General features: G+C 48.0%; 5 protein-coding genes across 5 annotated transcripts; 2 read left to right on the top strand and 3 right to left on the bottom strand.

The window, feature by feature from the left end:
* Positions 1–2767: 2767 nt before the first annotated feature.
* On the bottom strand, positions 2768–5247 carry F5B22DRAFT_617924 (uncharacterized protein). Its single transcript, XM_047975650.1, has 2 exons — positions 4256–5247; positions 2768–4189 (listed from the first exon to the last, which is right to left on the bottom strand). Exons 1-2 carry the CDS (start codon positions 4659–4661, stop codon positions 3492–3494), a joined length of 1104 nt encoding a protein of 367 aa, XP_047828134.1. The 5' UTR covers positions 4662–5247; the 3' UTR covers positions 2768–3491.
* Positions 5248–11529: 6282 nt separating this feature from the next.
* On the bottom strand, positions 11530–13164 carry F5B22DRAFT_363479 (Nse4 C-terminal-domain-containing protein). Its single transcript, XM_047971096.1, has 2 exons — positions 11911–13164; positions 11530–11849 (listed from the first exon to the last, which is right to left on the bottom strand). Exons 1-2 carry the CDS (start codon positions 13076–13078, stop codon positions 11665–11667), a joined length of 1353 nt encoding a protein of 450 aa, XP_047828133.1. The 5' UTR covers positions 13079–13164; the 3' UTR covers positions 11530–11664.
* A 491-nt stretch (positions 13165–13655) lies between these two features.
* Positions 13656–16598, top strand: F5B22DRAFT_638180 (phosphatidylinositol 3; the record flags this gene model as incomplete). The annotated part of the gene is made up of 4 exons (XM_047977552.1): positions 13656–13714; positions 13783–13869; positions 13937–14038; positions 14099–16598. The coding sequence occupies 4 exons, from the start codon at positions 13656–13658 to the stop codon at positions 16596–16598; spliced, it is 2748 nt and encodes a 915-aa protein (XP_047828132.1).
* Positions 16599–18292: 1694 nt separating this feature from the next.
* Positions 18293–19475, top strand: F5B22DRAFT_362781 (uncharacterized protein). Its single transcript, XM_047971093.1, has one exon. The coding sequence runs from the start codon at positions 18500–18502 to the stop codon at positions 19184–19186; it is 687 nt and encodes a 228-aa protein (XP_047828131.1). The 5' UTR covers positions 18293–18499; the 3' UTR covers positions 19187–19475.
* Positions 19476–20834: 1359 nt separating this feature from the next.
* F5B22DRAFT_649211 (uncharacterized protein) lies at positions 20835–21958 on the bottom strand (the record flags this gene model as incomplete). The annotated part of the gene is made up of 2 exons (XM_047979139.1): positions 20835–21219; positions 21288–21958. The coding sequence occupies 2 exons, from the start codon at positions 21956–21958 to the stop codon at positions 20835–20837; spliced, it is 1056 nt and encodes a 351-aa protein (XP_047828130.1).
* Positions 21959–22042: the final 84 nt, after the last annotated feature.

Raw genomic sequence — 22042 nt, 5'->3', positions numbered from 1 at the left:
CAGCCAAGGCGGGAGAAGGATTTGTGTTTGTTCTAGACAACTTTGTATGAACTGCTTGCTATCATAATCGAGATCCCCGAGAAGAGCGTTTTGTAAACAGCTATTTAATTAATAGGTGATTGACTGCCTGCCTACCTTCGTATCATTTATATATCCATGATGTCTATGTGCTGTGACATCTCTATTCCTCATGTTCTCTTTTTTTTTTTTTTTTTTTTTAGAAAAAAAAAACATTATAAAATTGCTGGAGAAATACGTGAAAGAGAAGCTAGCGTGGAGGAAAAGGTAAAGGAGGAGGGGAACAAGGGTGTTGATGCTATAAAATTTTAGCCATTAACCCCTTTTTCTTCTTCAATTCTTGGTCGGCTTAAAGTCGTCTATCTATCCATCTATCTCTGATTTCTCTGGTATACCTACCAGATAAGCCAAAAAGCAAACGACTATATGTGATAGCGCTGAAAGGAATCGAAACTGTCTAACCCACTGCATCCCTACAATGAATGGTCATGGCACCCTAACTCTGCCTGCCTGCCTAAGGTGGTGTGAGTGGCGGACGTTTGGTCGGTCGGTCGGCTGCGGAACGTGCGGGCGCTGCCGAGCTGGAGACTAGAGTTAGAGTTTAGTTTTATCTGTGTAAGGTTAGGCTAGGATTTTGTCTATTGTGGTATGCATATGTATATGCACATGTGACGTATGGAATGTTTGTAGCGTTTTGAGGTTTTATCGTAGCTTGTGGCGATTGTTGCTCCAGGGCGTGGTGGATGCGCTTGGGACTGATTACATTCGGTAGCTACGTTTCTCGGCCTCTTTTCGACGACGAGTTCAGCGGGAGATGATCGGAAGGCTTGTCCTGACCTGACCCGGGAGATCAGTTTAACTCTACACTGGGAAACTCTTTATTGTGGGTTGGGTGTTGTGATCATAGATGTAGTCACGGGGACTTGCGTCGATATGATGTCTGTCACTTGGTTTGTGTTATCTACTGCTACAGTCAAGCTGGGAGGATGATTTTGCTCTGTAGTTATGAGAAAATTGCCTCTGATTGCATTACTTGCTAAGCCTACAGAAGGCCAGGGAGAAACTTCCCTCACTCTTTAGAGTTGCGCTAACGTCGTCGTAGCGTCTTCATCTGTGGTGTAATCGGGGAGAACTCGGGATGGCATGAGTGGTTAGTAGAGTTAACTTGCCATCCACTGGATATTTTGTATGTCGGGAGGGGATCGCGGTAGATAGGGAAGATGAGCGAATCAGGCCATTGCGATATACAACAGCTGATTATGATGACAAGAATAGATGATAGGATGGAAAATGACAGAAGAAGAGTTCGATCTTGGCTCGATAAACTTTTTTTCTACCCGCTTTTCCTTGCAATCTTCGGTAGATACAGTCCTAATCTGTCTCGATTTCCATTCGATCGTCAGTAGTGTCTGATATCTATGGTAGTTCAGTAGATGGATCTCCGTAAATCTTCGTACCCATATGTCTACTGCGTCAGTAAAGTCTATTTCTATGTGAAGCCGTGCGTATACCTAGATTTATGTAGCTAGTGTAATATTTTTCTTTGACTACCCTGATGGATCATATCTGGGTCGATGACTATGCTTTAGAATACTTGCTCCTTCTCTAGTTTCTGCTCTCATTTTAAATATCTGGTATTTCTTTTCTTGACCATACTTCAAGGGCGTCAATTCTCTTCAACAGCGTATGTAGATCCTACCTTCTCTTGAACGTATTCGATTTCTTTGAATTAAAGGACCGCCAATTCTGCTCTTACCGCATTTTCTACGAAATTTTCGTGCTTCAGAAGCGAGCAGCGATTTGGAAAGTCTTTGGAATTACATGAGGAGACCTTTCGAGTATACTCTCTGCTTATTCCCGACGAAATGGATTGCTATTGTGCCAATTTCTACGTGAGTAGAGTCCTCTTCCCAGTTTGCTTTGAAGATTATAAGAGGTTATGGGGGGCCCGTCATATGGAAAGAGACTGCCTTCTGGGCTTTCTTGTGATCTATGACAGCCCCAGCCTATCCCGGATTCGATAGAGACCTTGAATAGAGCTAACACTTTTTAGGGTGCCGTCAACTGCCAGAATAAAGTGTCAAGGTTCGGAGACAGGTGTGAATTATGCACAGTACGTTCATTCATTGTAATTTTCTTCGGGCTTCTCCTCATTCCCTTCTTATCTCGTCTGTTTCCAGAATGTCTCGTGAGAAGTGCTTTCATACACACTCACACTCATCACACTCATGTCTCTGAACTCTCTGAACGGCCCAAGCGAAGCTTCTAGAGCAATCGCATCTCAGTATACAACACTGCGTCAGGATCAAGCTAACTAACGGGGGCACAAAGTGTATGAACGAAGGTTCATCCGCAGCAGATGAGGTGCACTTCCATCAACCCCCGAAATGCCGCCTGATCAGTGAGATCGGTTATCAGAGGCACCGCGCATGTCGAATGAGTACCAGCGATAGTAGTTGTGCGGTGGAGAGTAGCTACGCTAGTGGCGCGGAATCTTCCTATCATTCCCATCATCGGTCAGATTATTCAGGACAATAATATTTTCACTATATGCTTTCAGGTTGTTATGAGAGGGTTAGAAAAGGGGTCAATGATTGAGGGTGTGTATAATATTCTCAAAGGGAAGAATAAGGGCTTCATGAGTTCAATACAAATTAGCGAGAAAGGGTTTAGACAGAAATGAATACGATAACAATGAACACAATGAATATCGAAGACGATGGCTCATTTGCACTAGTTTTCCTGAAGGTCAAACACTGTTTCGTTTGTACTTAGTAAGAAGCAGTAGCCCGGTGAAGCAGTGCCAGCGGTGTAACCCGACGTGATTGTTAATTAGAATTTGCCCATCTACAATTAGGGAGTATAGAATAGCTTAGTAAACCCGCATGTCAATGTGTAAGGTATAAAATCCTTCGACATACATAGTAGACCTACATATCAGACAACAGGCCCACTTTGCCTACCACTGTAGGTACACTGCATATATACGATGCTTTGCAGGCTTCTCATTCCTCGCAAGCTAGGTGGCAATGCGATTCGTTAATACGAATCTGACGACACCATTACCATATGCTACAGCTTCCCGGCAGATGGACCTATCTGCACGTCATGTCAGCTATGGCAAGCGAGTACCAACGAGTCATCGTGCGAGATAGAAGATCAGATATATGCGACAACAAGAAGAAAGGTCTATGCATTTGGTATCATACTACTATGTGTTCGAGTTCCACTCATGCAGCAGCTTCCAGCCTTGCTCCCTTCTCATCTCATCCTTTCCTTCCTTTCCTGTTCCATCCCTTTTTTCACCTAAATTTCTTATTATATCCAATGGTATCATAGAGGGGTATCGAGAGAATTTTGCTTTTAAGAAAAGAGTTAAAGAGAAAGCCTTTTCCTCGGTAAATTTCAATGAACGACGCTTTGGCTTGGGGTATTGTGTTGTTTACTTTGAAACAGGCCGCGGCAGAAATCAATTATTTCTTGCCGTTGATATGCCAGTCAAAGATCTTGGCAAAGGTCTCCTTTCCGGTGCCCTCAATGGTGTCGCCGTGGCACGGGATCAGCGTGTTGAAGTCCCAGCCGTGAATGCGCTTGATGCTGTCGTTGAAGCCAGGGCGGTCCTTGTTGCTGTTGCTGATGGCGAACCATATCAGCCGCTTGTGACCCTTGGCTGGGCCGGCTGTCGAGTTGAGGCTGTAGAAGATCTTCTTGAGCAAGCCGCCGGTGTTTTTCTGCTCAGGCACCTTGGAGTACTGCTCAGTGGGGGGTAGGTTGAACATCAGATCAGCCTCGATCAAGACCTTGTCGGGCTTGTAGAAAAGCACGAGTTCCTGGTTCTTGTGCGCGGTCACGAACTCGACCTCGAAGTCAGCAGCGAACTCGTCGCTGATGGCGGCCGAGTGGGCGTTCTTCTCATCGTACAAGAAGTCGAACTCCTCCTTGCCAATCATAGGATCGTTGGTAATGGCCTTACGTCTCTCAGGAAGACCCTTGGGACCGATCAGCTTGGCGGCGGGATACTCGGTCTTCCATTGCGTCAAGAAGATGTGGTGCTCGAGATCACCGGCAATGAGGTAGCCGACGTTGCCGCCGAGCTCGGTGATCTTAGCCTTCACCTCATCAGTAAGAGCGACGGGAGAGAAGACGGCGAGAGCGCCCGAAGTCAGCTTGACTGTTTGATGTCTGGTTAGCTAACTGTGTGAACTAGCAACGTGGTAGACGAGTAGGGGCCACATACTGATAGTAGCACGGCCACCGATGGGGATCTTCTCGAATCTCAAGAAAGGCACAGAGACGGTAACAACGTTGGGTGTGACGTTACGGATTACCTGAACCTTGGAAGGCTCTTTCGGAATGAGCTTCTCAGACATGGTGGCGTTACGTCGATGAAGTTGCGGGATACTGCGGATGGGAGGATGTAAGGTGTTTACTCGTGGTGCCTTGGTCGCAGGGACGGAGAGATACCGAGCTGTTATTCTTCGTGATGAATGATGGAGGGGAGGGGAGAGGGCACAGGGGGAGCTTAAGAATGTTTTCTTGGTGACAGTCAATTGTCTTGGCGCCAATGAGATGTCTTTCGGCATGGCCAATCTAGCGTCGATGACGGTGTGTGTAAAAGCGCCACCCCTGAATACAGGGGACATATTGTCCTTCCTTTGTTTCTCTTTCGTTCCAACGGGCTTCCGTTTTAGGGAGGGTTCTCCAAAGTGGGCGGGAGGTAAGCGGGTTGCTGACGATAACTTGTGACGCGAAATGAAATTTGTCAAAATTTGGAATGTCTCGTCAGGGCTGTACAGGGCTGCTAATTACATGGTAACAGTCTCGGGGCGCTGTCGCCATGCCGCGCTGTGAACCGTTGTGTGTAGGGGTTCCTGTCCTGAGAACGCTATTACTAAGCTCCGATTGTAATACCTATATGTTTCGGTACAGTGAGCTCTGTTGGAGTGTGTGACGAGTCGAGTTTAATGATAATGCAAATGCCAGGCTCAGCACTAGCGAAGGGTATAATGAAATCAAGGGTGTAATGTAAGGCAGTTTCATGACATCATGCGATAATGCTAGAACATGACGAGCTCGAGTCAGCTGGGATCAGCTGGGGTCCGTGCCGTGGTAATAATAACTTGGGTAGAGAGATACTATACTTATATAGTAGAATGCCCGCCTCATAGTAAGTAAGGTATTACAGTGTACACTACAAACATAGTTACGCTAAAGAGCCCGATTCGTCTGTAATTGTAGGGTTGAAGGATTCAGGCCGATCTCATCTCAAGCTTGAGCCTTTTGTGACTTGAGATACGCTCTATCGCCTATCTACTTGCTATTCACACGCATTGCCTCCGCTCATTGCTTCTCTCTGGAATTCAATTCTCCTGGCATCAGTATACCTACACTACACAACACGTGTCTTGACGTATCACATATCGTGTACCTACAGTAGTGCATGATGCCAACTTCACTAGCCATGTGTATGCTGTACTAGTTCGCGATTTAGTAGAGTCCTGCAGCACGGAGGAACGGAGTAACACCAAAAATAACAATGGTAACGGTTTGCCAAGCCTGCATACACAAAGTACTGTACATTTGCTGGTTCAAAGATGGTACACTAGTGTAGTCCTGTTGTCATACTGTAGGAAGGGTAGCATACCGAGGCATAAAACCTCACGGCAGTCGCTGGCACACTACCGGTATTACTAGATGAAAAGCACGGTTGATTAGTGATATATGTCTTGCAATTTAACACGCTGTTAAGAGCAGAGGAAGCAAGTTGCCAAGGCTAGTGCACTGTTAATAAGGGGCGTGCATGGCTGGCTTACTTACACTGCCTGCATCAAGGCAGTAGTAAAGCCACGTACACCAGATAGCTGTTCCATGTGCTTATTGTAAATCATCACGAGCTGTATACTAAGAACTGCATATGAGTGAGTTATCTATACTGCTAAGTAAGGCATAGTGGCAAACTGTCCCCACCAGCGCCTCAGATCAAGCAGGGCTTCACTGCCGCCCTAACGGTTGGCCAATGCAACCGACCACGCGATGCTAAGGGCAGACTAAGGGCATATACACGGGAACGGTATTTGGAATGTGGGCGGCGATTTCAGTTTCAGGCTCTTTATGCCGGCGCAGTGCAGGCTACCTACACCATTCACTACTGCTATCGCGGTATCAATTTGCGATCTATATATATCAAATAACGGCATTTGGGCGTTGGCCTCAGCGGAGAATGGGAGATGAAGACAGCATCAGTATTGATAAAGCCATCTGACTCTGAAACCTAACAGCTGAAATTGTTGGTAATTCTGGCAGATTACCAATTTCGGATGACAGATATTTTCCTTTGTAGGTAACATGAAATTCAAATAATACTACTTACACAGCCTCTGTATTCGCTCATGTGGCCTGGTAGTGTACGTGACAGACAGCAGCCATCGATGGCCCCCAAGTTACTGTGACCGACACTCCCTCGCAAGCGCATATTACTGACCCCTAATTTCCTGTAGTTTTCAAGTCAGATGCCGAGCATTTCATCATGTTGCATCTACCATTCGAGTTGTGCGCCCGGTTACTAGTTATTGCATACTGGGTATAGATGTTACCTTCATTCTATTGTATGCTATAGACTTAACACAGTAAAGGAGGCCACGATGATCAGTGCAACGCGTACACATGGAGATGCCGATGCCGTGCATAAGCCGAGATCGCCGGTCCGATCCGGGTCTCCATCCCGTAGTTTCCTTCCGATTCCTTACTTCACCTTCCTCGCTGTATCAACTACCTGCCTCCTTACTTGAACCAGTTTCTCACCCAACCACGCGGACATCAAGACGTCGTGCACCATCTACACTACACCTACCTACATGTACTCAGGTTAAGTACCGATTCATTAATCCATCTACCAATAGCCAAATTCCCATCTACCTGTCAACACTGTCATAACGGTATGCCAGAAATAATCAAACATCGGCGTGCCGATACACCAAGTCGGCCGGTCGGACATCGACATGTATAGTGCCCGTGTGTTTGCGTTGGCAGCCTTCCACTCGGCGTAGAGTCTACCCTCGGCGATGATGACGGCAATCATCATAGAGAATATGGCCACCAGGGTGGACCAGACCACGGTATGCAATACTGCATTGCGGACAACCGATGTTATGCAGCTCGAGGAGTGCGATCCGTGGGGCTGGCTTCCAACTCCAGTGCTTCCTTCGCTGCCGCTGCCGCCCGGACCATCTCCTCGGGGGCTAGGTGGCGGTGCTCCGGTGTTCTCGCGCGCAGGCTGTCTATATTGCGTCTGCGCCTCGACGTAGAGATGCACCTCATCTTGCAGTAGATCGCGCTCGACGGTTAGCGCCTGTATCTTGTTCTGCAATGCCTCGACCTCGCCGCGCGAGGTCCGTAGTGCGCGGCTCGTGTCGGCGGCGCTGAGGCCCTGCGATACGGTATGTTGCCCCATCCTCTCGATACTGGCATTCAGATCCCGCTGCGAAGCCGTGAGGACCGCGATCTGTTCGTCTAGCATACTCTGCGTCTGCGCCGCCTGCTGCCCGTTGCTGCTGATCACCGTGTCCTGCTTCGCGAGCTCGTCCCGGAGCGCGGCGCGCTCCGCATTGATGGTCCTAATGTCATCCTCGAGACCGGCGATCTTCAGCGCCAGAGCCCTGTTCTCCGCCCGCAGCTTTTCGCGCTCGCGCTCGCAGTCCATCAGGCGCGGGTCATCGCCGCCAGGGCTATTTCTTGCGGCTACGGTTGAGGCTGGTACTGCGGCGGATGCGGCTTCGAGGCTCTGGATCTTGTCTTGTAGTTTCGAGCGTTCCTCGCGATGTGTCTTGATCTCGCCCTCAAGACGCGCCTGCTCGGTTGCAGCACGACTGCTCTCCGCCTTTAGTCTGTCACGCTCTTGCTGAAGATCGGCAACACGCTTGCTTTTGGCATCAGCGCTGACGGCCTTTTCCTCCTCGAGTCGGGCGATCTCCTTGTTGACACGGTTGACCTCTGCCGTGAGACGGGAAACATCGCCCTGGAGCTTATCGCGTGCCTCTCTGAGACCCCCGCTCTGGCTTGTCAGTTGGCTGATCTCATCTGTGTATTTCTTGGCTTCCTTCTCCAGCTGCCTGAGTTTCTTCTCGAGATTCATGACGAGTCGCTGTGCCTCGGTCTCACCCCTTTCGTGGTTATTAGACTCTAGTGTGGCCTTGTTAAGCTCCTTCTTCAGTCGCTTGATCTCATCCCTGTGCTTCTTGTTCTCTCGCTGGACCACCGCGAACTGGTCACCGCTTTCCTGGAGTGAGCTCTTCTGCTTTTGAATCACCTCGTTAAGACCTTCATTCCTCTTCTCCGCGGCAAGTTCATATTCGTTGATGTGAGCTTTCAACTCCTCATTGTCCCTCTCGAAGTTGTCTCGCTCTGTCTCTGCCTCCAAAATCTCTTTCTGCAGTGATTTGGATTCCTCTTTGCACTTCTCCAAGTCTCCTCTCGTCTTTTGGAGCTCCGTATCCGTTTCATCGGCGTCTTTCCGTGCTGCGGCCAGGTTTGTCTGTGTTCGCTCGAGCTCATCAGATAGTCTCTTGACCTCCTTTTCCTTCCTCTCCGTCTTCTCCTTCTCCGTCTTGATCATGGTTTGCTGTTGTAACTCGCGTTGCTCTAGCTTTACTATCTTATTCTTGTCTAGGTTGAGCTGCTTCTCTTGCTCCTGGATGCGTTGTTTATTCTTCACAATTTCCCGCTTGACGCCATTAGAATCCACTTCGAGTCGTACAACTTTATTCTCCAGCTCCTTGATTTTGGCCCTTAATTCTTTGATAGTAGCCTCGTCCTTCTTTCCGTCCTTCTCCTTCTTGGCCAGTTCATCTTTAAGCTTCTTCAGGGACGACTGGCAGTTCTCCTCGGCTTGCTGCACATTATCCCTCTCTGATTTGGCAGCATCCAGCTCTTTAGTCTTGTCAGAAAGAGCCTTCTCGTGGACAGCGAGCAGTACGTAGTCAGCTTCAATTTTCGCCTCGAGTTGTCTGTATTTTTCCCTTTCTCTGTTGAGCTCCATGGTTTTTACGGGGGAGGATTTCGTGGAAACCGGAGATTTAGCCGATGGAACTGGAGATGGCGTTGATTGGTTTCCGTCTCCAATCTGGTCTCTAAGTGAGCTGCCTTTAACGGGTGAACCTGAACCAAAAGGCGTGCTAGGTCTCCATTTGCTGAGTTCCTCATGACTGTCTGCAAGCTCAATTTTGCATTGTGCATAATCGTTTTTGGTCGTCTCCAAAGCCTGAACTGTGATATTGAGTTTTAATTTAAGCTGATCTACCTCCTTTTCAAGCTCTCGGTTCCTTTCTTTGACTGGATTCAACTGTGCTCGGCACTGCTGCAATTCCTCTTGGAAGGCTTCCTTCAGATCGGTTACTTTATCGGTCTCCCCTTTCCAATTCTTGATTTCTACCAGATTCTCGCTGTTTTGTTTCTCTAGGGAGTTGAATCTTTCCTGGAGTTTTCCCCTTTCCTCTTGCGCTTCCCTCATAACATTAGCGGCACCTTCCGCATCATCCTGCGCATCTCGAACCTGTTTTTTGTACCTCTCTATCTCCGCTTTCCATTTAACTTTCTTCTCTTCCAGCTTGGTCTTTTCCTTTTCTATCTCTTCCCACGCTGCGTCGCCTTGATTTGAGATTTCATTCATTTGTTTTTTTAGGCCTATGGTAGCATTTTGGATCCGACTTTCAAGCTCCGCGTCCTGTGCCTTCAACTTCTCATCAAGTCTTTTGATTTCCGTGTCCGTGGACGATTTTAATTTGTCATATTCATTTACGTTTCTGTCGTATAATCTGAGTAGGTCTGAGTGAGCTTTGTTATATTGTGAGAATTCAGCCTCGAGTGTTGTTTTAGTTGCATTCCGCACAAACTCAGGCATGGGTTGCCCAAAATGCTTCTCTAGGGCGTCCAGTACAGTATTAGCAATCCCATCCCTATCGATAGAGCCGCCTTGCGTCGCCATCTTTGGTCAAGCTGTCACAGAAGTAAACACTAGCTGAAGGATTGGCATAAGTCGAGTGTGTAAAGGGCAGGAGCACTCCCCATCACCCAGGCACTTTGTTGTAGAGAGAAAAAAAACTTTGATGATTGAGTTATACAAAGGGTTCCTGTGAGCTTACTGCGTCCGGAGGGTTGTTTTGAAATTCCTTTGTTCATTCCCAACCCGACGTGCTCAACGCTATGGGTTAAAGCAGAAATTCAAACTTGTCCGTTGTTTCTTTCATACGATTGTGCTACTCCGAATGCGAATCTGACTGTTTGCAACCGCTGCATTGGAAAGACTGTATGTTTTTAGGTACTAATTAATAGCTATGTCGTGCACCAACATGGTGCTCACAACCCTACTTAACAGGTTTCGGGAACAGCATGTTCTGAAAATATGGTATAAAATGTTAATTCATTGAATGTATAGGAGGACTCGGGGACGCGGGGAGTTGATTGGTAGAAGCCAGTATTTTTATTTCAGTATGTAAAGCACATACGGTCGGGCCTGCGATATGGTAACAGCAGGGCAAGTAGTCATTTTCACATTAAATACATAACCTTGATATTATCCATAGATTTGAACCAGTTAAAATTGGTAGGCGTAAATTCTGGCGCACTTAGCAATGTCTATGTTGGCGTAAAGCGCGCTGAAAATATCTGCTTTGCTAGTCGACGATAAAATTGTAAATATAGTCTAGAGGAGTGAAATTCCACTTCTGCTTTTCGTAGAAATACCAATCTGATCAAATCAATCAAATACACGCGAAAAGTCGTACGCTTAGTCTTCTGGATCTCGAAAATCGAAAGAGATACGGTGAGGTGAGGCCAAGTTGTAACTAAGGCCATCTACAGCTCCTCACCGAGATGTTACAGAATAAGTGCATACTTTCGCTATTGGGCTTCTTGGGCTGCTAATGACTATGCTGATCGGGGCGCTTCATCTACGACTCAGTCAATGGGCGATTTGGGGATCCTTCGATTTTTGGAGCAATTATCTTCATAAGTTTCTCCGCGACTTTTACCGGGCAAACTTGTTGAATGTTGTTCATCCGGAAAGAGCACTGACTAGTTATTTCACATGGTCGTCAAAATGGCTTTTACTCTATCCTTTCTCTTCTCATGCATTTATCTCGAGTGTACAGAGAGCAGAATGAATTCTTATTTTATTTTGAGATCTCTTCAGGGTATAGGAAGGGGTTTTAGGTGTTACTGTAGATATATAAGGACCTGTGAATCTCCCAGCTAGATAGAATAATTCGCAGTTGAACAATTCAGTCATTCTCAACCCCGACACTGTCGCCCTAGGTTCTACCAGTGAGCCATTAATGCGCAAAACTTGACAATCTGATCGATGATCTAAGGGATGTGATACCATCTAAACTGGCGCCATGTGAAATACGTACAGTAGAATGATTGATTATAATTCTCGTAGCCTATCATTAGTCATCAGGTTCATGCCTCTAGTATGACATTGCTCTGCGCTCCCGCGTACTCCTGTAGTATGCTCTGGCATATTGTACAGAATTTGCTCTCTCAAATCACCCTTTTTGGTACTGTTGAATGAAAGGTATATTCATGAACAACGTAAAAAGTTGGGTAGGTTCGGATAGCGCGAACCGAATCGCGGCTCGAAAAGAAACGACATCAGCTATACCAACTCCGTGCCCCGGGACCCTGAGTGCTCTGTTCTTTCCGGTGTTCGATTATGGGTTCGGTGATGTCAAAGGCGTCAATAATGTCTCGCCACATCTGCATATCAATTGATAATACGGCTTGATGTCTTTGCGCATCACGTTTTGTGGCGTTGGGATCTTGGCCAGCCGTAGGTTCTAGTTATTGTTAGAAGGGGTGGTGCTTGGTTATCTTGGGGGTTTAGGGATTGGAACTTACGTAGTGATGGAAGTCCGCTTCCATCAAACTCGATTTGAACAGCTCCATCTCGTATCAGAAAACTAACATAAAACATATTTTCCACTGTCTGGCCGAATGATTTCGGGTTAACAACGAATTTTAACAAGTCGATGCCCCCTGTGTCCCTTAGACCATACTTATTCATCAACCTTTGGGCTTGTTCATCACCATGATGCTCAAAGGCGGCCTCGACTTCTGTCTGCGCGCTCTCTTGAACCTCTTGTAGGCGTCGAAGTATTTTGGCGCAAATGGCTGTCAAATCGTTCTTTTCGGCTCGCTGAACATCCTCGGCATTCAAAATCTCCGGCCTTGTCTCTCGGAGGTTATCAGCTCTGAAAGGCGCGCTACGCTTCACTACTTTTCGGACCTTCTTTTCGACTGAAAGTGGCCCGAGAAGAAAACCAGGCACGGCTGGTCGTCGAATGTTTGGGACGCACGCGAATCGCCCTAAATGCTCCCAATTCATCATGTCGCCCTCGTCCCCAATCTCATCTTCATCAGAGTCATCGGCATTTCTTCCCGAGGGCCGCCTCCGTTGTTGCTGAGTCGATGTGAGCTCGGGCGCGTCGTCTTCCGTGATCCCTGCGCCCAGTCTCATATACGTTATGCACTTGGAGACAAACTCATCCACGTCGATGCCTTGAGCAACGTTTCCATTGGCCAAGCGTGCGGCTCTCCTATACGAGGCATCGGCAGCGGCGACAAGCAACTTTGAATCGATGATGGCCTCGCCAGTCTGCTTGACATGGTGTGACAGCTGATTCGCTCGAGCTACGGTCTCATGAAGAAACAAGGATCTTGGATTGGAGAGCTCGTCTGTGTTCTCGTGCAGACCACGAAGGAGATCTCGATACCCTCGCTGTACCTTTCGCCTCTCTTCCAATGGCTGGTCAGGGTCGTATTGGTCTGATTCGTCATCATCATCATCATCATCATCGTCGTCGTCGTCGTCTGAGACGACCTCGGGTTCCTGTGTGCGACGGCGTGAAGTCGATGGACCAGCCCCATTCGTTAAAGCCCTCTTTCTCTTAGATGCACCATCAGGGGCTTCGCTTCTATCGCGCATGGCCAAGTTATTGTGTTGAGAAGCTGTTGTAGGTGAAGAGATGGGGCTCTCCTGATCATGTGACGAAGCCCGCGACGGCATAGCGGACTTTATCAGTCGGGGAGGAACTGGGTATGATATACTTGACTCATACAGAAAGAAGGTGGAATAGCAATAGGAGGATTCTCGGGAGTTTGGAGATGCAGTGTAGAGTGGAATTCCGCCTGCGCCGTGAGTGTTATATATGAGATTGCTTGATCTTGACGATACCTACTTAGTAGTGATCGCGTCTTTGTGCACACGCGACGCACCCACCCAGAGCTTGATTGGGATCAATTAACCATTCTCCCCGCCAGTGTGGCTTGCGGATGAATAAGGCGGCTTGTGCCTTTCGTGGCTGAGCAGCGACGGTTAGGTAGGTACCGTACCTAATAGGTACTGACCTTAGGTAATCACCGGAAGTGGGCAGCTGCATGATAAGATAAGATCATCAGATCAGACGAGATGGGTGGATGGATGTGACCTCAGTGGCCCCCACTGGCCCCCACTCTAGCTCTTTCAGGTCATCATGGCCTTCCTGGTGCCTTTGGGTCATTCTCTTGACTCGGGTCTTTCATCGTCATATGTAACATGTCCTGAATGTCAAACATCGCAAATAATACGGCTTCATAAGCCGATGATGGAGCCCTTTTCTTTCGGCACTTCGGATTCGCTCGATTATCCCGTCAGCGTTCGTATGTAGGTTTTTGCCTCTCCGCCTGCGACACTCCCTTCACCTCCGAGCACTGACTGTTATGCGACTCCAGAATCAACCTGGAAGGCGACGAAGCTCCATATCTGTTCTCAACCCTCATTGAAAGACCAGAGTTGCGACATATTGGGTCAAACACGAGGTACATCCTTTTACGCTGTGTATACCCCCTTCTTTTTTTTAGTGGTCCTAACGCCGGGTGTAATTAGTTCCTACTCTGACCTCTACGTCACAGTCCAAGTATGGGCAGGGTCAAAGCCTCTGACTGTGCCGATTCAGACATCCTACAAGGCGTTTCGGAACGAGAGAAGGTAACTACTCGAAAGTGTATGCTGCGTACCGACCGAGGCGCATGTACTGACCACGGACAGATGGAATGAATGGCTCACAATACCAATACCTTACAAATCTCTCCCCTTAAATTCCTACCTCGCGATAACGATATGGGACCTGTCGCCCACCGGCGGACCGCAGGCGCAAGGTCATGCGATTCCTTTTGGCGGCACCACCTTGCCGCTATTCGACAAGGACAACCAACTACAGAAGGGGAGGCAGAAGTGTGCTGTTCATCGTCACAAACAAGCCGATGGTAATGAGAACACATCAACTCCAGCAGTCACCACAAAGTCGAGGGAGGGCCCAACAAAGAGTAGAAACGCACCCGCCGTAATCGATAAAGAGGAAGAAGAGCTGGAGCGTATGGAGAGACTATTCAAGAAACATGAGATGAACGAAATCCCGCGTGTTGAATGGCTTGATCAGCTGGTATTTCGTGGGACTGAGAGACGCCGATTGAAAGCTGCTAGGAACTCGATCAAATCAATCCAACGACAATCGGATACGTCTAAAGACGCAGAAATCAAAGTAGGGCAGGATGGGGGAGCTGAAGTAGAGAATGGATTGCCGCCTAGACCTGGCCCATCGAAGTTTGCTCTCAACATAGAGTTGCCTCGCTTTGATTTCCCCGTGGTCTTTGCAGACCATGAGTACCCACCTCCGCCGATTTCGTCTTTTCAGCATCTTTCTGCTTCACAATCAAATATCTTAATCAAACCACCTCCAGAGGTATCATATGGTCCTGGGATAAATGGACCAGAAGACCGAGATCGCATAATCCGGATCTACGACCCCGAGGTCGGAGCGAAAGACAACCCGGCTGAAAGTAAACATAGACGCCTTGTGAGAAGTCAACACCGCCATGGAATTCTAGACAAGGACTTGAAGCCGAATGCGAAAGTGCGCGATGAGCTGAACACGATAATGTCATATTCTCCGACTCACGTACTATCTCCCGAAGAGAAGGATCTTGTGTGGAAGTTTCGTTACCACCTTACGAAGGATAAGCGTGCTCTCACAAAATTCGTCAAATCTGTGAATTGGCAAGACCAGAGCGAATCCAGACAAGCCGTTCAAGTCCTAGGGAAATGGACAGACATCGACGTAGATGACGCTCTCGAATTGCTAGGCCCAACCTTTGATAATCGTGTTGTAAGAGGGTATGCCGTGGATAGGTTGAGGAAATCTGACGATAATGAGCTCCTTCTTTATCTCTTACAGCTTGTCCAAGCTCTCAAGTTTGAACACATCTCAACAGACTCAAACCAGGCTACCATGCGAGCATCATCACTAGCCGACTTCCTCATTTCCCGAGCTGTCGAGAACTTTACCTTGGGAAACTACTTTTATTGGTACCTAGGGGTTGAGTACGACGACAAGAGCAATGATCAAGGCGAAGAAGTACGCACCATGTACGCAAAAGTCCAATATGACTTTATGAAAGAGCTGGAAAGCCGCCCCGGGGGCAAAGAGACAAGGCTCACAATCAGGCGACAAGCCGAGCTTATTGCTGTGATATCCAAGATCTCGGCAGACATTCAAGCGTCTCGCGACTCGTACCCACGGAAACTGGAGAAAACCAAGGCTTTCTTGGCTGACTCGAAGAACGAGCTTTTGACGATTGATCCACCTATACCTATGCCACTAGACCCTTCAGTCATGGTAGTCGGTGTGGTTCCAGAAGAGACGCGGGTTTTCAAATCTTCCTTGTCACCCATCATGGTGACTTTCAAGGCTATCTCGGGCAGCAAATATCCGATTATCTTCAAGACTGGCGACGATCTGCGACAGGATCAATTGGTTATCCAAATTATCACACTCATGGACCAACTCCTGCAGAAGGAGAACCTGGACCTCAAACTTTCGCCATACAAAATTCTGGCTACGAGCACGTCGGCTGGTGCTTCGCAGTTTGTGCCGTCACAGACGTTCTCGGCCATCTCGTCCAAGTTCCATAATAACCCCGTCCTGGCCTACCTCCGCCAACACAACCCAGATGACCGAGCATATCTGGGAGTGCGCAAGGAGACGTTGGAGACGTTCACCAAGTCCTGCGCGGGTTACTGTGTCATCACGTATATCCTCGGAGTGGGTGACCGGCATCTCGAAAACCTTCTTTTGGCGCCGGATGGGCATTTCTTCCATGCGGACTTTGGGTTTATCCTCGGCCGCGACCCCAAGCCGTTCGCGCCGGCGCTCAAGCTCAGCAAAGAGATGGCGGATGCCATGGGCGGGGCCAACCCGCCCAGCGAGGTCTACCTGCAGTTCAAGCAGTACTGCTTCCTTGCCTTTGCGGCGCTCCGCAAGTCTTCCAACCTGATCCTAAACCTGTTTAGCCTGATGGTGCACGCCAACATCCCGGACATCAAGGCCGAGCCGGACAAGGCCGTGTTCAAGGTTAAAGAACGGTTCCACTTGGAACTCAACGAGGAAGATGCCATCAGGCATCTCGATCGTATCATGGAAGATTCCCTGAATGGTATCATGCCCGTCGTGATTGATCGACTTCATGACTTTGTCCAGGCGTTCAGGTAATGGGGATTCTTTTTTCCCTACCTTTGGCGATTATAGGATGTCGGTTATGTACTTAGCTACAAGTATTGAATTGATGATGATGAGATGTTAAGGCATTTGGACGGCGTTCTTTTTGAGGAGCGGGTTAAATTATTTGGGGTATAACATGCTAGAGTAGGTAGGTAGCCGTGCACTGTTCGTATTAGGAGGTGGAATACCTACCCGCACTACAGTACGCAATATTAGGTAGATATATATTTTGGCGACCGTGCTCAAAGACCTCTATATGGGCAGTTATCTTAATGGGCTCATGCTGAATGTTCATGTTTATTTACCTTTTTGATGTCTTGATATACCTAGGCCGGGGTGGATTATACTGTATGTATCATGTATCGTGAGGTGACGAATCCTAGCCACGATGATCCTGGTGTATGTATCTGAACCTGAACCTATGTATATGAACCTGAACACCAGGGAGCTTCGCGCTCAGCATGGAGCTTAACTTGATTAAGCAATACTTGCACATCTCTTGTCCGGGTTTGGGGTCTCGGGTAGGCTGTAGCTAAGGCTGGTGGCTTGTACTGATCCTATCCGTCATTCAAGGCGACATCTCACCATCCCTCCCCCTCCCCCCTTTCTCTCTCGTCTCTGCAGTCAGACTGGTCGGGGATTCTTTTGGCGATAGTCACATTGCCCGAGGTATGCATTGTTCTATTGCTCTAGACATGGCATTTGAGTTCCTTTCTCTGGGGATTGATCGATTGACTGATTGATTGATTGATTGATTCCATCACTGGATGCCCCGGTCTACAGAGCACAAACTCGCTAAACTTCGTGCTCAGTGCTACTGGGAAGGGTTTAGTAGGTGTTGCACGGGCTGCAAACAACAGGTGGCACCATACTACATGCAGCTGGCTTAAAGCAGCGCTAGGTAAGGTAGAGACTAGACCCCTACTGTACCGGTAGATGAGGCGGCGATGAGGTACACCACTGTACGGTGCTGTACACTGCTGCTGTGTACTGGAAGTTGATGAACTACAGTGGATATAGCATAATATAGGTATCCCAGAGGTACCGCTACGCTAGGCACTTTAGTGTACAGGGTAGTGTTCTGTACCAGCCCAGATCCAGCCACCCGTTTCGACATGCCCCTGACAGTACCTAGGTACCGGTAGGTCCTTTCGGTCGCCGCCTGAATCCCCCCAAAGCCCCAGCCCAGGTACCTACCAGGTACACAAGACGCCACCTACAACCTGCCATCATTAGTACCTGGTAGGTATTCAGAATAGCACCTTTTACATAGTACGAAGTAAGGTAGACTACGCGTAGACGACAGTCAGGTCCACGATCTTGTTTCTTGTTTGCATCGCTTCCATACAAAACATTCCCTTCCTTCGTCGACGTTTGTTCTGCTCTCCCCCTCCTCTCCTCCGGCAAACGACCCCATCCCGCCCTGCCCAAAAAGTGACCTGCATCCCGTTCACCGGGTCAGCTTGACAGTCCCACATCCGAGAGCTGCCGTTCAAGGGTCCAGCTACCTACCTCCAGACTACCTAGCTAGTTGGAGAAGGAGGAGAAGGAGAAGAAGGGAGAGACGAGATTCGACCACTCCGTCCCCGACAGTACGTACATTGTTCATGCGATCCCGCCCGTAGTGTAACTGCGTCTTGTCCACTACCACGTTCTGAAAGCTGTATTGTCCTTCTCGCCTCTCTGCCTACATCAATCAGCCACCTTCAATTGAGTTCATTTGAATATCGACTGACTCGTATCGAACTACCCAGCTTCTGCATCTTTGAAACAACTACTCCAATCCCCATCTAAAACGCCCACCGCGATCCAGACCGTACCGCACACTGTCTTGTCTCGACTTGTCTTGTCTTACCTTGTCTTATCGCCTCTCTCGTCTCCGGATTTAAATCATGCCCGCGAAGAAAGCTACCAACGGCGTAGCTTCTACGCAATCTACCGCCACTCCGCACCGCTTCGAGCTACCCGCTCTAGACTTGAAGTTCGGCTCACTGACCGATGGAACCGATATCCCGCCGCCCCTACCGTCTCCCAAGGACGAAGAATTGCCCCCGCCACCCAAGGTAGCTACGAAAGAGGGACGGGAAGTGGAAAGTCAGCAGCCCAAGGCTGAGGCAAATGGGACTACCAACGGTACTTCCCCCCGCAAACCTGATGTCATTGTCACAACTAAAGTCGGCGTCAAACGCTCGGCAGACGACGTCCCCCTATCGCCGGCCCTATCGAGTCGAGGCAGCCTCCGCCGCCTCATTAGCAAAACGTTTTTGAATCATGCTTACGATGAACAAGGGTCCACCACTACGGGACAGCAGAACATGTCTAGGCCTCCGAGCCGTACCGCCAGTGTGCTGGCCGAAGAGAAGAAGGCGAAGCGTAGCAGCGGCTGGTTTAGAAGGTTACGGTCTCACGACAGTACGGGTGACGACAAGTCAACTCATTCACAACCGCAATTTGAAAGCCTCAACAAAAAGCCTCTTGGTCCTCCGCCGCCCATGATTCCCGAATTGAGCGCCTTGGAAACCAAGGTTGACACAAATTTAGGCGACGATCTCTTCAAAGGTATTGGACGGGATCTCTGATGAATGAAGATATCTCTCTGGTTTTGTTGATACCCCTCAAATCTTCCAATCATCATTTGGCTGGGGAAAAAAGTCCCTCCTCGGCCTGATGGAATTTCTGCCGCTCTAATACCCAGCCGGCGAGCTGTTATAATCTCCCGTAATATGGCGATCCTCTATCTGTTAGGACGGTTCCGTTCTGAAAGTTGGTTGAAAGGAAACAAAAGAGATACCCCAAGCTTACTTTATTTTTATTTTTTCCCTGTAAGCTCGCTCATCATTGACTTTTTACTGCATTCGCCAATCTCTTGCTCGCCTTTTCCGCCGCTTTTCTTTTTCCCTCTTTTCTACCCCTAAATTTACTTGTTTTATCATTTGAAGCCAGATTTGGGCGGTACGCTTAGTATCTCCTATGTATGTGAATTACGAACATGAAAGCAAACTTTGGATTTTGCTAGAAGCGCTTCTACTTGCGTGTATGGTTCCCAATTTCTATCTACGGAGATGTAAATGGGACGTACAGCACCTTTCTCCTTTCTTCGCCGGATTCGGCTGGCGACAGCAGCCAAATATCGTTGAAGATTTAGCAAGTGGGTTTGCATGAGTCGAGTCGAGTCGAGTCGAGCTGAGTTGAGGCGAGTCGAATGGAGCAACAAGCACTATATTTCGCGTACACGAGAGCGAGAGCGAATGAAAGAAGGGCGAAGGAGAAATGAAGAGGAGGAAGAGAAAGAGAAGGGATGGGATACCTACCTGAACTGCCTAGGCGGGAATACATCACCATGTTGGACTATATGTCGATATAAACTGGCTATCTTGCTTGCTTATGGGGTATGAAATGAGAATCAATCAGACTTGAACTGATAGCCTATTTATCTGATCGGATATTAATTGCTAAATCGTTTGTTTCGTTGGTGCTTGTTTTTTGTATGTGTGTTTTCGAGATGTGTCTTTGTGTGAGTATGGATGATGGGACCCGAATGTGAATGAAGGTGGAGGACGAATGGTTGATAGGAACTATATGGTAGGCTATGATGTGATGGTATGGGATAGGTAAGAACATACGTACATATATATACATCTTTAGTGTATGTATGTCTTGTATGTGTGTCTCATATATACCTACTTAGATATATGCTGTGCATGGATGGCTGGCTGGCTTCCGTGCGGCCTGTCTTATTACGCATCTGGAACATTGCTTAAGATGGAAATCCTGGTATCAAATACTAGGCTGATTCTGGTTGCGGATATACCGAGTTATGTAATAGTGTTATGGTGGCGCGGTTTGGTGTGAAGGTGTTTGAGTTATGGAGTTCGCCTTGATGTGACTAAAGGAGGTAGGTAGTAATGGAGATGAGGTTTCACTTTAGTGGCGTTGTGATGATGGCGATGGAGGAAGATCTTATTTCAGGGGCTAGAGTCACAACCTACTTTAGGGGTGACTGTCTTCAATTAAGTCTATATATACGAGAATTGCCCCCTTGAAGCTGGAAGGCCAAGGATCAATTGACTACTATATTGAGGACTATGCTTGACGTACTGGAGTGCAACTAGTCTTCTACTCACTCTGGGACATACCCATCTGACATCCCGACTTGTTGCTCTTTGATGCTGCTGCTATATGTCTGGTGATAAACCCCCCTGGCGTGTGTGATCGAGTCCTATCTCATCAGCTGGATGACCGATTCGGCCTAGATACTTGTATGATTCCTGTCACGGATTGGATCAATCCGAATAGAACTGTCAAGAAAATGCCCGTAACAACAAGCCAGAAACCCCACCACTGTTGCATGTCACGGGTATCATGCCACCACTGCAGGAAGGTCCTTGGTTTCGACTTCTCGAAGGCATCTTCAACTGCGAGAAGCTTCTTTTGCCAGTATGGGTATCGGGATTTCTCCATAACAGGAGCATCCCGATACCGGATGTTCTTGTCGAGCCCTAAGAGCTTGATCTCATCGGCAAGCCAGCCATCACAACTGGCCTTGGTGAAGGGGATAAGAAGATCGATAGTGGCAAGTGTCTCCTCGAAGAATTCCCGTTCGAGGAATGGGCTGGGAAGAAAGGTCAGTTTGGGATCGCTAAATAAGAACGACGATATCAAGATGGAAGGAGGCTTTACGACGTTGAAGCAGATTCTTGCATCCTCTTTAGAATGGACACCCCATGAAAGATATAAACTAGTGAGTCCTTTATAGTTAAATGCAAGGCGAGGTTATTGGTCCATTCCACTTTGATCCCGCCAATCCTCTTCATATCTTGGGCGTTGAAGTATTCGGAGAATTTCGAATGTTGATCGCATTGATGGCGTTTAAAATTCTGCGCTAGTACCCATGGAAGAACGTAATTATCATGCCATGGGATAGAAGTCTGATGCTGGTAAAGATCAGGCGGCACCCGGTTCCGGATATTCATCATCAACCAAACGCGTACTGCCAGCTCAATTGAGTTCGAAAGCCTCGATGGTACTGTTGCTAAATTGGGTCTGCTGTTTTGGATCTTGGTGATTAGTTGTCCAAATACTGACGACCCGTGACTTTGGACTATGCCAATAATAAAGAACAGATCATCGAATGTAGTGATGGCGTGGTCCTTAGCAGCCGCAGGTTTGCGCTCTTGGCTGATACATTTAAAATAGAAATCAAAATCGTCAACTTTGTTCATGGATCCCTGCTGACTAGATAGAATTGGCCATACTTTATCTAGAAAGATCTCCTTCTCGACTTGCGATATGGGGTCAAGAGAAAAGAACTGGGAGTGAGAGAAACGTGCCTGAGGGGGAGGATTCGACATTTTGGTCTCAGGTTTCGTCCTCCTTTCGGGCTTTCTCGGAGAGTTCAAACGACAGCTGTATTTGTCACAATATCAATATAGTTG

Source organism: Xylaria bambusicola (genome assembly GCF_022495145.1).
Source record: "Xylaria bambusicola strain CBS 139988 unplaced genomic scaffold F5B22scaffold_41, whole genome shotgun sequence".
Taxonomy (NCBI): Eukaryota; Fungi; Ascomycota; class Sordariomycetes; order Xylariales; family Xylariaceae; genus Xylaria; species Xylaria bambusicola.
Note: the sequence above shows the minus strand (reverse complement) of the source record. Positions and strands in the feature narration are given on the sequence as shown.